Source organism: Elephas maximus, chromosome 6 (assembly GCF_024166365.1).
Source record: "Elephas maximus indicus isolate mEleMax1 chromosome 6, mEleMax1 primary haplotype, whole genome shotgun sequence".
NCBI classification, from domain to species: Eukaryota; Metazoa; Chordata; class Mammalia; order Proboscidea; family Elephantidae; genus Elephas; species Elephas maximus.
The window spans coordinates 62,954,015-62,967,258 of record NC_064824.1 but is presented as its reverse complement, the minus strand read 5'-3'; the positions used below and the strand labels follow the sequence as shown (position 1 = coordinate 62,967,258).

At 37.8% G+C, this 13,244-nt stretch overlaps 1 protein-coding gene across 2 annotated transcripts in view; it reads left to right on the top strand.

Moving 5' to 3' along the window:
- SLC38A11 (solute carrier family 38 member 11) overlaps window positions 1-13,244 on the top strand; it is a 73,957-nt gene that overhangs the window by 16,978 nt on the left and 43,735 nt on the right. For both annotated transcript variants that reach the window (XM_049887333.1, XM_049887332.1), the window contains 2 exons: window positions 8,344-8,478; window positions 9,715-9,780. In XM_049887333.1, coding sequence (XP_049743290.1) covers window positions 8,344-8,478; window positions 9,715-9,780 — 201 coding nt within the window. The remainder of the gene's footprint in view (window positions 1-8,343; window positions 8,479-9,714; window positions 9,781-13,244) is intronic.

The following is a 13,244-nucleotide window of genomic DNA, read 5'->3' as shown; positions in this document are numbered from 1 at the left end:
AAAAAAAAGTATATTTTGCAGCAGTTGGGTGGAGAGTTCTGTATAAGTCAATGAGGTCAAGTTGGTTGATTGTTGTAATTAGATCTTCCGTGTCTCTGTTGAGCTTCTTACTGGATGTCCTGTCCTTCTCCGAAAGGGGTGTGTTGAAGTCTCCTACTATAATTGTGGAGGTATCTATCTCGCTTTTCAGTTCTGTTAAAATTTGATTTATATATCTTGCAGCCCTGTCATTGGGTGCGTAAATATTTAATATGGTTATGTCTTCCTGATCAATTGTCCCTTTTATCATTATATAGTGTCCTTCTTTATCCTTTGTGGTGGATTTAAGTCTAAAGTCTATTTTGTCAGAAATTAATATTGCTACTCCTCTTCTTTTTTGCTTATTGTTTGCTTGATATACTTTTTTCCATCCTTTGAGTTTTAGTTTGTTTGTGTCTCTAAGTCTAAGGTGTGTCTCTTGTAGGCAGCATATAGATGGATCGTGTTTCTTTATCCAGTCTGTGACTCTCTGTCTCTTTATTGGTGCATTTAGTCCATTTACATTCAGGGTAATTATAGATAAATAAGTTTTTAGTGCTGTCATTTTGATGCCTTTTTATGTGTGTTGTTGACAATTTCATTTTTCCACATACTTTTTTGTGCTGAGGTGTTTTTCTTAGTAAATTGTGAGATCCTCACTTTCATAGTGTTTGACTTTATGTTAGTTGAGTCGTTACGTTTTTCTTGGTTTTTGTCTTGAGTTATAGAGTTGTTATACCTTTTTGTGGTTACCTCATTATATACCCCTATTTTTCTAAGTAAAAACCTAACTTGTATTGTTCTATATCGCCTTGTATCACTCTCCATATGGCAGTTCAATGCCTCCTGTATTTAGTCCCTCTTTTTGATTATTGTGATCTTTTACCTATTGACTTCCATGATTCCCTGTTATGTGTATTTTTTTTTTAATTAATCTTAATTTGTTTGTTTTTGTGATTTCCCTATTTGAGTTGATATCAGGACGTTCTGTTTTGTGACCTTGTGTTGTGCTGATATCTGATATTATTGGTTCTCTGACCAAACAATATCCTTTAGTATTTCTTGTAGCTTTGGTTTGGTTTTTGCAAATTCTCTAAACTTGTGTTTGTCTGTAAATATCTTAATTTCGCCTTCATATTTCAGAGAGAGTTTTGCTGGATATATGATCCTTGGTTGGCAGTTCTTCTCCTTCAGTGTTCTGTATATGTCGTCCCATTCCCTTCTTGCCTGCATGGTTTCTGCTGAGTAGTCAGAACATATTCTTATTGATTCTCCCTTGAAGGAAACCTTTCTTTTCTCCCTGGCTGCTTTTAAAATTTTCTGTTTATCTTTGGTTTTGGTGAGTTTGATGATAATATGTCTTGGTGTTTTTCTTTTTGGATCAATCTTAAATGGGGTTCGATGAGCATCTTGGATAGATATCCTTTCGTCTTTCATGATGTCAGGGAAGTTTTCTGTCAGAAGTTCTTCAACTATTTTCTCTGTGTTTTCTGTCCCCCCTCCCTGTTCTGGGACTCCAATCACCCGCAGGTTATCCTTCTTGATAGAGTCCCACATAATTCTTAGGGTTTCTTCATTTTTTTTAATTCTTTTATCTGATTTTTTTTCAGCTATGTTGGTGTTGATTCCCTGGTCCTCCAGATGTCCCAGTCTGCATTCTAATTGCTCGAGTCTGCTCCTCTGACTTCCTAGTGTGTTGTCTAATTCTGTTATTTTATTGTTAATCTTTTGGATTTCTACATGTTGTCTCTCTATGGATTCTTGCAACTTATTAATTTTTCCAGTATGTTCTTGAATAATCTTTTTGAGTTCTTCAACAGTTTTATCAGTGTGTTCCTTGGCTTTTTCTGCGGATATCCTAATTTCATTTGTGATATCATTAAGCATTCTGTAAATTAGTTTTTTATATTCTGTATCTGATAATTCCAAAATTGTATCTTCATTTGGGAAAGATTTTGATTCTTTTGTTTGGGGAGTTGGAGAAGCTGTCACGGTCTGCTTCTTTAAGTGGTTTGATATGGATTGTTGTCTCCGAGCCATCACTGGGAAACTAGTTTTTCCAGAAAATCCGCTAAAAAAAAACTGCAGTCAGATCCCTATCAGAGTTCTCCCTCTGGCTCAGGCTATTCAGATGTTAATGAAGCCGCCTGGGGAGGGTGGGGGAGGGAACAGAGAGATAGGAGAGTAGCACCTCAGAATATAGCCAGAGTTGCTTGTCTTGCTTGGAAAGACTATTATATCTGAGATTCCCGCGGGCGCGTCGCCTATGTGTGCTGTCTGTGTGGAGATTGCCCCCGGGGGGTCTGGCCCGCTGGAGTCACGGTCAGATCCTCCGCTTCCAGCCCCACGCCCAGCGTCAAGGCTCCCCTACTGGGACGGTGCACTCTCGACTCCAAAATCAGTCGCTGCCTCCCGGGGACTTCTCGTCCCTCCAGCCGCGTGGCCGTGCCGCCCCCGTGAACCAGGTGGGCCCCCTCCCGGGGTTAGTTCAGATGGGTGGAGTAGCTCCCCGTGCTTGTGCCGCGACCGAGTGTCCCGGCTGGAACGCTGTTCTCCCAGCTCCAATACCAGTCGCTGCCTCCCGGGGACTTCTCCTACCGGCTGCGTCCCACGCCGCCCGCGCGACCCGGATGGTCACCTTCCCGGGGTTAGTTCAGGGGGTGGAGCAACTCTCCGTGTTTATGGCGTACCTGCGTGCAGTCCAGATCCCTGTGGGACGGTTCCCCGGCTCGGGTGCTGCTCTTTCTGCTCCAAGATCAGTCACTGCCTCCCGGGGACTTCTCCTAACGGCTGCGTCCCACGCCGCCCGTGGAACCGGCTAGTCCCCCTCCCGGGGTTAGTTCAGGGGGGTGGAGCAGGTCTCTGTGCTTGTGCCTTACCTGACTGGTATGCTGGCTCCAGGCTCTGGAAACAATCGCTGCTTCCCCGTATTAGTTCGTTCTCCGTCTCTAAATCTGTGTTTGTTGTTCAGGGTTCGTAGATTGTTATGTATGTGATCGATTCACTTGTTTTTCCGTGTCTTTGTTGTAAGAGGGATCCGAGGTAGCGTCTGCCTAGTCCGCCATCTTGGCTCCGCCTCCTCCTGTTCTTTTTTGATTGTTGTTTGCTTGATATGTTTTTTTCTATCCTTTGACTTTTAGTTTGTTTGTGTTTTTAAGTCTAAAGTGTGTCTCTTGTAAGCAGCATGTAGATGAATCATGTTGGTTTTTTTTTTTTAATCCATCCTGCCACTCTCTGTCTCTTTATTGCTTTACTTAGTCCCTTTACATTCAGTGTAATTATTGATAAGTATGATATTTTATTATGAGTTTAGTGCTGTCATTTTGGTATTTTTTTTTTTTTGTGGTGTCGACAGTTTCTTTATTCCAGTTAATTTTCTGTGATGAGTTGTTTTTCTTTATGTATTTTCTTTTCATCTTTTTCATTATTGTTGATTTTATATTTGCTGAGTCTTTTTTATTTTATTTTTCTAAGTTTAAACCAATCTTTTATTTCTTGATATTGCCTTAACTCTCTCTCCATATGAAACATCTGTTTCCATATTTTCAGTGTTTTAGCTTTGACTTATTTTTGTGACTTCCCTTTCTGTTTTGATATCTGGTTGTTCTGTCCTGTGTTCTAGTCTTGAGTTGTTATCTGATATTGTTGGTTCTCTAGCTGGTAAAAAAAAGCTGGTAGACTCCCTTTAATATTTCTTGTAACTTTGGTTTGGTTTTTACAAATTCCCTTAACTTCTGTTTATCTGGAAATGCTCTAATTTTTCCTTCATATTTGAGAGACAGTTTTGATGGATATATAATTCTTGGCTGGCAATTTTTTTTTTTCCTTCACGGCTTTATACGTGTCGGCCTCCTGCCTTCTTGCCTGCATGGTTTCTGCTGAGTAGTCAGAGCTTAGTCTTACTGACTCTCCTTTGTAGGTGACTTTTTATTTATCCCTAGCTGCTCTGAAAATTCTCTTTGTTTTTGGCAAGTTTGATTATAATATATCTTGGTAACTTTCTTTTGGGATCTACCTTGTGTGAGGTTCAATGAGCTTTTTGGATAGATATCTTCTCATCTTTCACGATATCAGGGAAGTTTTCTGCCAACAAATCTTTAAAAATTCTCTGTATTTTCTGTTATTCACCCCTATTCTGGTATTCCAGTCAGTCGTAGGTTATTCCTTTTGATAGTGTTCCACATTATTCTTAGGGTTTCTTCATTTTTAAATTCTTTTATCTGATTTTTCCTCAAATAAATGTGCTTTATCTTCAGTCTCACTAATTCTGACTCCATTGCCTCAATTCCGCTGCTATGACTTTCTATCAAGTTGTCTAATTTTAAAATTGTATTGTTAATCTTTTGGATTTTTATTGCTGTCTCCCTTAGGATTCTAGCAGCCTGTTAAATTTGTCACTCTGATCTTGTATAGCTTTCCTGAATTCCTCTATTATGTTTATTTATTGCATGTTTGCTTACTGTGTCCTAGCTTTTTGTTTTGTTTTGTTTTGATATGCCCAAATAGGGTGGGCATTTGAACTACTTTGGTTATTGGCATCTTTGAAGCTTTCACATCCTGTCCCCAGGTAGTTAGAACTGCTACTAGGTGAGTGGACCCAGGAGTCTGTTTACTTTTCTTGTGTGGATTCAGCTCAGGTGTCCAGGTCATTGGTCACAGAGTGTGTGGCGTAGGCTCTTCCCTACAAATCTAGATGGACGGGGCTACGTAGGGGTTATTAGAGCAGGCACAGATATCTGGGTGCAGAGGGGGCTGTGTTCTGAGCAAGGTAGGAGGCTGATAAGCGCCTTAAGTGCCTAGGTGGAAGACATGTCCCTGTTCCCTAGAGTCTGTAGGTGGGTGGGTTTTGTAGCCAGACTTTGGGCACCCAGTGTTGTTGGCTGTAAGGACTGGGAGGCACTGCTTATGTTTGGACCCTTGTCGTGGGTGGCTAGGTGGAATGGGTGAAGCTGCCAATCCTCAGGCCCCTTTTATGTATGGATGAGGACGCTGCTTAATGGGCAGTGTGGTGTCAAATGTCACGTATCTGCCATTCCCTCTTGCTTTTGCAGTTGAAAATAGGCTTCAGGTATATACCCTGTTGTTCTATGCTAATAAGGGCCTATGCTGTTGAATCAGTCCACACAGGTCTAGGCAGGGATGAAAGGTGTTTGAAGTCCATGGAGCCCTTATGCCTAGGCTAAGGGGCAGTGCCTGCCCTGAGTTCCAGGCTTAGGGGGCATGGTGATTTTTTAAAGCCACAGGACTGGTTTGGGCACAGTTAGTCCAGAGTACCTGGCTTAGGGGGATTGGCAGGGTTTTTTTGTTTGTTTTATCCTTAAAGACTGGTTTCAGTGCAATCCTATTTCCAGCTTAGGGGCATGGCAGTTGTTGAATACTGCCAGACTGGTATCAGAGCAGAGAGGGGAGGAGAAAGGGTGAGGGAAAAAGAGGCACTTCTCCACCACAAAAGTCTCAGAAGTGGAGAGTTTTTTTGATCCCACACGGTAAGTTAGAGGCTTGCACTTAACTTTCCCAGATCCAGCACCACATCCCCCTGGCTCCAAAGGCTTATGCAGAGTCTCTACCACCCAATCTCCCTCAATGTGGTAAAATGCATCCTGAGCGCTACTGCTTGCCTCAGCCTGCAGCAGCTGATCCAGACCACCTGGTGCTCGCTAGCTCAAGCCAGGTACTTCCTCGCTGCTTCTGAGCTGTCTCTTCCTCCCCCTGCTGCTCAATCCAACTCCTCAACTTTGTCTTTGATGTTCAGGGCTCCTAGATTGTCATGTATAATCGGTTCACTTATTTTTTGAATCTTTGATGTAAGAGGGACCACAGGAAGCATCTGACTATTCTGCCGTCTTGGCCCCACCTCTGAGCAGTACATTTTGAATTTTCACAAAATTCTCAACATTCTCATCGTAGACATACAGTTAATCACACCACCTTCAAAACAGCTAAGAAATTGGTTACCTCCTCTCTGTTACTCAAGTTCTCACTGATTCTCTTCCTTGACCAAAAAATTGCTGTTCAGTTTTCCTGCCTCTAGCATGTCTCTGCTTTCTGATCAGTCCTCCATGTTGCGGCAAGAGTTGTCTTTAGAAAACCTCGCTCTGGTTGTCTGTCCCTCCACCAATCAAAATATTCTAAGACTCTATGACAATGGAAAAAAAATGACTGCATTTGAATCTCTTCATAGTTTGGCCATAATCTGCATTCTTAATCTCATCTCCAGCCTTTCTTTTTACCTCTCTGTGACCTACCACCAACACTGTATCATGTGTGGACCTTATGCCTACTCTATTCCCCACATCTAGAATATGCATTCATGCTGCCTTCTCATTGATTGTTCCCCTGCCCCTTCGCCTCTGCCTTGTCAGATATCCTGTTCATCCTTTAAGGCATTACTCAATTCTTCTACGTAGCTTTTCTCAGTTTCAAGTAAAAGAATTAGAATTAATTGCTCCTTCCTTTGTGTTTAAAAAACATTTAAAAATCTATTGATAATTTAATCAGACTAAATTAGAATTAGATATGTAGGCATCTAGCAACGCTGCTATATTGATCATTAATTCATTCAAGAAACATGGATTCATCACTAATGTGCCAGTCACTGAAACTGCTGATAATATAATGAAGAATATTATCCCTGCCTTTATGAAGCTTACAATGTATGTGTCAGGCAGGAAAATAAACACACAAACAAAAAACCACATAATTATAATACATCATGAAGACTATCATAATAAAAATATGTGGATGATAATAAGGACACAAGCATTTAACCCAGATTCAAAGGGCAAGTATGTTCTGAGGAAGTGGAGACACCTCCTCTGAGTGTTTACGAAAAAATGTGACTTAGCAAAGAAAATGGAAGGGTACTCCCAGCAGAGAGAAATTTGGAAATGCAAAAGGGAAACATGTAAGTGATTCAGTCTGGCTAAAATGTAGGGTTGAAGTTGGTAAATGGAGAGAGACGCAGTTAGGTTTGCAGAGGCAGATATGAAGACTCTTGTGTAATGATAATCATTACAGTTTCCTGAGGGCTGACTGGGTACTGACCATAAAGCAGCCGCTATACTTAATCGTTTTGACTCCATGAAATAGGTAGTAATGTTCTACTTTTATGGAAAAGGAAATTGAGCCTTTTATAGGTTGAAGTGACTTGCTCAAGATCACGCAGTTACTAGCAACAGATTTGAGCTTATGTTTAAGTGCGTGGATTCTGGGGCCAGACTACTAGGATTTGTAACCTGACCCTGACACTGCTAGATGTGTGGACTAGAGAAAGTTACTTAACCTTCTGTGCCTCACTTTTCTCATCTATTAAATGAGTATAATATTAGCACCTACCTATGGTGTTTGTGTAGATTAAAGGAATTAATGTATATAAAGCATTTTCAAAAAGGGTGGCACACAGAAACTGTTGCAAAAATATTACCTAGTGTTTTTGTAGCTGTTATCATTATTATTATCATATTTATCTGGCTCTAAACACAATGCTTTTTCCACCACAACATGTAGCTTCTCAAAAATAAGTAAAGATAGCACAAACTTTCATTCATTGAGCCCCTGTAACATGCCAGGCATTGTGGTAGACATTTAAACACCATAATCTTCACGCTACCCCTCCAGGTTGGCATATTGCCCTTACTTTGCAGATCAGACTCAGGAAAGTCAAATTCTTCTCTCAAGTTCACACAACTAATAAATAACTTTTCTGCCTCATGAAAAGGAGCCGATTTTCACTTAAAAACATTAGAGGATCCTCTTGAGGATTTTTAGCAGAAGAGAGAAGTAATCACATTCATCAGGTAGAGGGGGAATGTTGAGAACGTCATTATCTGGAGAGGATATTAAAAAAAAAAAAAGTTTTGTTCGAGGGCCAGATTGGTGGATGAGAGAGCTACTACGAGTTTATTGCTGCAATCCAGACAGAAATGATAAAGGCCTATGCCCTAAAATAAAGCAGGATAGAGATTAGAAACAAGGGGATATAACTGGCTAATATTTATGATATATCTTGATGATAGTCAGTGTTTTGGTTATGTTAGGAAAGAAAAAATGTAACACAGGCTCTTTGACTCTTACCCTATGTACCGCCTTCTGACCAGTTCATTGCACAAATATGTTAAGTATATTTGCACCTAGATAGAAAAATATGTAACTAGGAACAGCACTGCTTCATTAAAGTAATGCTTCATGAAAAGAAAGAATACTTATCATTATATTACAGTTTTCTTTAAAATTTACCTTTTTCTCAATGTTAAGTAAGTCAAAACATGAGACACCTTTGCATTAAATGTAATCTGACATTTTTTTTATTTCTTATTTTTGCCACAGACTTTTCCCTTGTTTTATTGATAAAAGGAGGGGCCCTTTCTGGAACAGACACTTACCAATCTTTGGTCAATAAAACCTTTGGGTTTCCAGGGTATTTCCTCCTCTCTGTTCTACAGTTTTTGTATCCTTTTATAGGTAAGATGGTTGTGAATGTGAATATTGCAATTATTTGCATAAATATAGAGCCATTTCTAAATAATTTTGTCATTAGTCATTAAAAAATATTGACAGTCGAAATATTTTCCAAATTGTTTACTTCATTAGGCATTTTCTCCTTTATGTTCTGACCCTTTTGATTTGTTTTCTGAATCCTTTAGTAAAATGAATTAAGGATGATTTTCATTGGGTTAATGTCTGTGCTCCCCTAGTCTGATTAAAAATAGAATGATTAAAAGTGAATGAGAGAAATAATAGATTTCTCCTAAGGCTGAATATATTTTTCGGAAACCATAAGAATTTGTGGAAGTCACGTGCAAAGTCAACATGCTGTTTAAAGTTTGTACTATAATGGTTAATATGTCACCTGTTTTTGTTAAGTGCTAAATCAAGTTGATTCCGACTCATAGCGATGCTGTAGGACCGAGTAGACCGAACTGCCTCATAGGGTTTCCAAGGAGTGTCTGGTGGATTTGAACTGCCGGCCTTTTTGGTTCGCAGCCAAGCTCTTAACCACTCTGCCACCACGGCTCCTAGAACTTCTTAAATAAGTAAAATGTTAACATTGACTAACACCCAAGTTGACTTCATCTTAAAAAGTAGCACAAAAGCTATTGTTCAACCCACTCGATCTTTATGTCTCCACAGAAGGCTAAGAATATATTTCCCAAAAAGAGTCTGACTTTTCAATTGAGGAGCTATTTTGGTGCTTCACAATTTTCTATTATTATTCCTCACTTTAAACAGTACATATATTCCTGAAAAAGTATTTGAAACCTGAACTTTAGTAACAAAATAAATAGCATTTTAAGTGATAACCGAAACTCATTTCTTAAAAAAAAAAAAAAAGGTACTCTGAAATGAATCAATTTATAAAGTGAAAATCTTTCTGTAATATAAATTATCAGATTTTTACACAAATAACACATATGTTACACGTTTATTGCCAACTGTGCAACCCTCTTGCTCATCATTTTCCTGGGCACATTACGTGCGTTATATATGTGGGCATGTTATTTGCAAAAAATATGGTAATGCTTTCCCTTAAATCTATTGTGTAGTTATTTTGAAGTTGTACATATTGATAATCACAATATGTATTTGAAGGTAGTAGGATTATGCCAATATTTCAGAAGCAATAACTGATTACTTTTCCAAATATTCAGGAAATACGTAATATATTGTGACTGTATTATTTTAATTTTTTTTTTTTAGCAATGATAAGTTACAACATAATAACTGGAGATACTTTGAGCAAAGTTTTTCAAAGACTCCCAGGAGGTAAGTTAAAACAAAAAATTTGAGGATTTAAACATATATTTTTTATTATTTTTATTTTTACTTTCAGAATTTTCAGAGTTTTAAGAATACATGTAACTTGAGATATTTATACTAATTGTTGTTTTTGTATGCTGTCGAGTTGATTTCAACTCATAGCGACCCTACAGGACAGAATAGAACTGCCCCATAGAGTTTCCAAGGAGTGGCTTGTGGATTCACACTGCAGAACTTTTGGTTAGCAGCCTGAGCTCTTAACCACTTTGCCACCAGGGCTCCTTGTTCTATAACTTCTTTCTCTTAGTCATATGTTAAGAACACGTTCTCATCAAAACAGAAACCTATCCTGTTTGTTTTAATGGCAGTATAGTATTCTAATGTTTAATTTTCTCTGAAAAAAAATTGTATTATTAATTTTAATTGATTTATAATTATGCAAATAGTATATGGATATATTAAACCCGTTCCCATTGAGTCAGTTGCAACTGGTAGCAATCTTATAGGACAGAATAGAATTGCCCCGACTCATAGCGACCCTATAGGACAAAGTAGAACTGCCCCATACAGTTTCCAAGGAGTGCCTGGCAGATTCGAACTGCCATCCTTTTGGTTAGCAGCTGAGCTCTTAACCACTTCACCACCAGGGCTCCGCATATGGATATATACACCTCATTGAAATCAAAGCATCATAGAAAAGGCTAACGTTCCCTTTGAAACTTCCATCCTGCTTATTAATTTTATAATAATCGAATATGATTTTTAAAAATGAGGTCATATGTACAAAGAAGATAATTTTGTTCTTGTCATAGTTTCTTCACCATTGTTGATTGTAATAGTTTATAATGCATTCTTTGTTTTACATCTTGTGAGGCATAGTATGATGCCGGGGTATTTTCAGCAGTAGATAAAATCCTTAACAAAGCTCTATTTATTTTTCTCCTTCTTGAAATATGTCACCAGTGTCTTAGGCTGACAATTGGTCAATTGCTCATGCTTTCCCCAGATAACCAAAGTCTTGGTTATTAATATAAGACAAAGTAATGAGAAACGGTGTAAGCAGTGGGACGTCAGATAATTTTAATGTTTTTCAATGTAGCCAAATTTCTTTGTTTTAAACATTTAAAATGTTTATTCAGGTGTATTTTTGTTTGAATATCAGATTACAAAAACCAAAAAACCAAACCCAGTGCCGTCGAGTCGATTCCGACTCATAGTGACCCTATAGGACAGAGTAGAACTGCCCCATAGAGTTTCCAAGGAGCGCCTGGCGGATTCGATCTGCCGACCCTTTGGTTAGCAGCCTTAGCACTTAACCACTATGCCACCAGAGTTTCCGAATATCAGTTTACGTAATAAAACAAAAACAAAACCCGTTGCCATACAATCGATTCCAACTCATAAAAGCCCCAAGTATTACAAAGAAGAACTGCTCCATAGGGTTTTCTTGACTATAATTTTAAGAAGCTGTAATGTTATGGGGAAAACGGTGTAGTGGTTAAGTGGTACAGCTGCTCGCCAAAAGGTCGGCAGTTCGAATCCGCCAGGCACTCCTTGGAAACTGTATGGGGCAGTTCTGCTCTGTCCTATAGGGTCGCTATGAGTCGGAATCAACTGGACGGCAGTGGGTTTGTTTTTTGGTAATGTTATAGCGCCATTGGTTTGGTTTGAACTACGAACTTTTAGGTTAGCAGCCGAGCAAAAACCACGTCATTATTAGACCATTTGTGAAAATTGTCTTTTTTGCTAATTGAGATCCTGTTATTAGGCTCCTATATACTAATTGCAATTTCTGTTTTAACGTTTATCTAGGCCTTACATTTTCCCAGTGAAAGAAATATATTTTCTACCAAACATATTAGTAGAGAAAAAGATTCAAGAGTAAATCAGAACAGATATATAAATAATTTAGTTCAAATTATGTTCACCAGAAATGCGTGAATAGTTGCGTTCAGGAGTTTTGGAACTTGAGCTTCCTGTTTTGTTGTTTTAATTTATGACTTTGTTGACTGTTTTGTTATGGCTGAGTTATACTATTAACAATGATTAATTCCATTTTGATTGTTTTGTATACAAGAAGTAAAATTAATGTCATTTGGAAGTTTCTATCTTGGAATTTTCTTGTAAGTTAGTTTATGAGCCATAAAAGAAAATTAATCTCATTGTTCAGAGTAAAAGCCCCCCCCCCTTTTTTTTTAAAACCACAGTTACTCACTTATTTGACAGACTTGGCTTCCACAGACTTCAGACTTTACAGAATTAATGCACAACGATTTGATACCACTGAGGAAATTTAAAAAAAATAATAACAATAACATAATATTTGAAAAAAATCAATGAATTAAAACAATAGCGTCTTCTTTGGACTAGATACATAGCTCCTGAAGTGAATATTTTGATAAACACAGTTTTTATTATATATAAACCCTTGGAAATATGTTTTACTTTATGGTTACAACTTTTGTTTGTATTTACTATTACAAGTCGATAAATTTTAAAACATAGCTTCCAACTTTTGAGCAAGTTAATATTAACACAAACTAAAATTTTCAACATTAATTCTTAAGCATGTAGGTTAGCTAGATATGTATTTTGTGCCCAAGCTGATTTTCTTCTTTTTATCAGAACAAAAATGAGACACAAGAAGCTTCTACAGTTCAATGATATTTTTATAAATAAATGTCTTTAGACTGTTAGTACGTGTTGATTGACCCCATCCATGGTCCAAGGAAGTAATGAGATCTGCTATTTCCTTAACTGTTTATAATGATATGTAGAGTGGAAAAATAATGAGATCTGCTATTTCCTTAACTGTTTATAATGATATGTAGAGTGGAAAAATGAGGAAATATTTAGGTTCAAATTAACTGTTAATTTGAAGAATCTTACTTTATCTTAAAAGCAATTATATTCATGAAACTTTGTAATGGAAAATAAACGAGAAATGTTTGCATTCATGGGTTAAATACAGTTGTACATAACATAAATCAGTCCTTTAAAAAACATCTCAAATGAATTTCTAAAATTATTTAAAAATTGAAACTTTTAATCACAGAGAATAACATTCTAATTCCTAAACTAAAAAAACAAACATTTTTTTGTATCCAGCCAAGGGTAGATATCAGTGATCATCAACTACATGAATTCTTTTTTGTTCATTATGAATTTCTGAGTCAATCTGACAAAAATGATTTCCACAGACGGGATTTGTTGTATTCATAACCTGAAAGGAATGGGATTTTTCAATATCAATTGGCATCTCCCAATTTTGCAATTTGAAGTAGGTTAAACTGATGAATACTGGAAACATAGTGTCTATATCAGACGTCTTCTATTTCAGCCAACATTCTTGACTAAGGAAAACTGACACACACAGATATCACTAGGGTTGGTGTCACCTAGCGCTGTAACTCATGGTGTCATCCCTCCCATCCTCCTCCTGTACCAGACCATACAGAATCCTTAGTAAT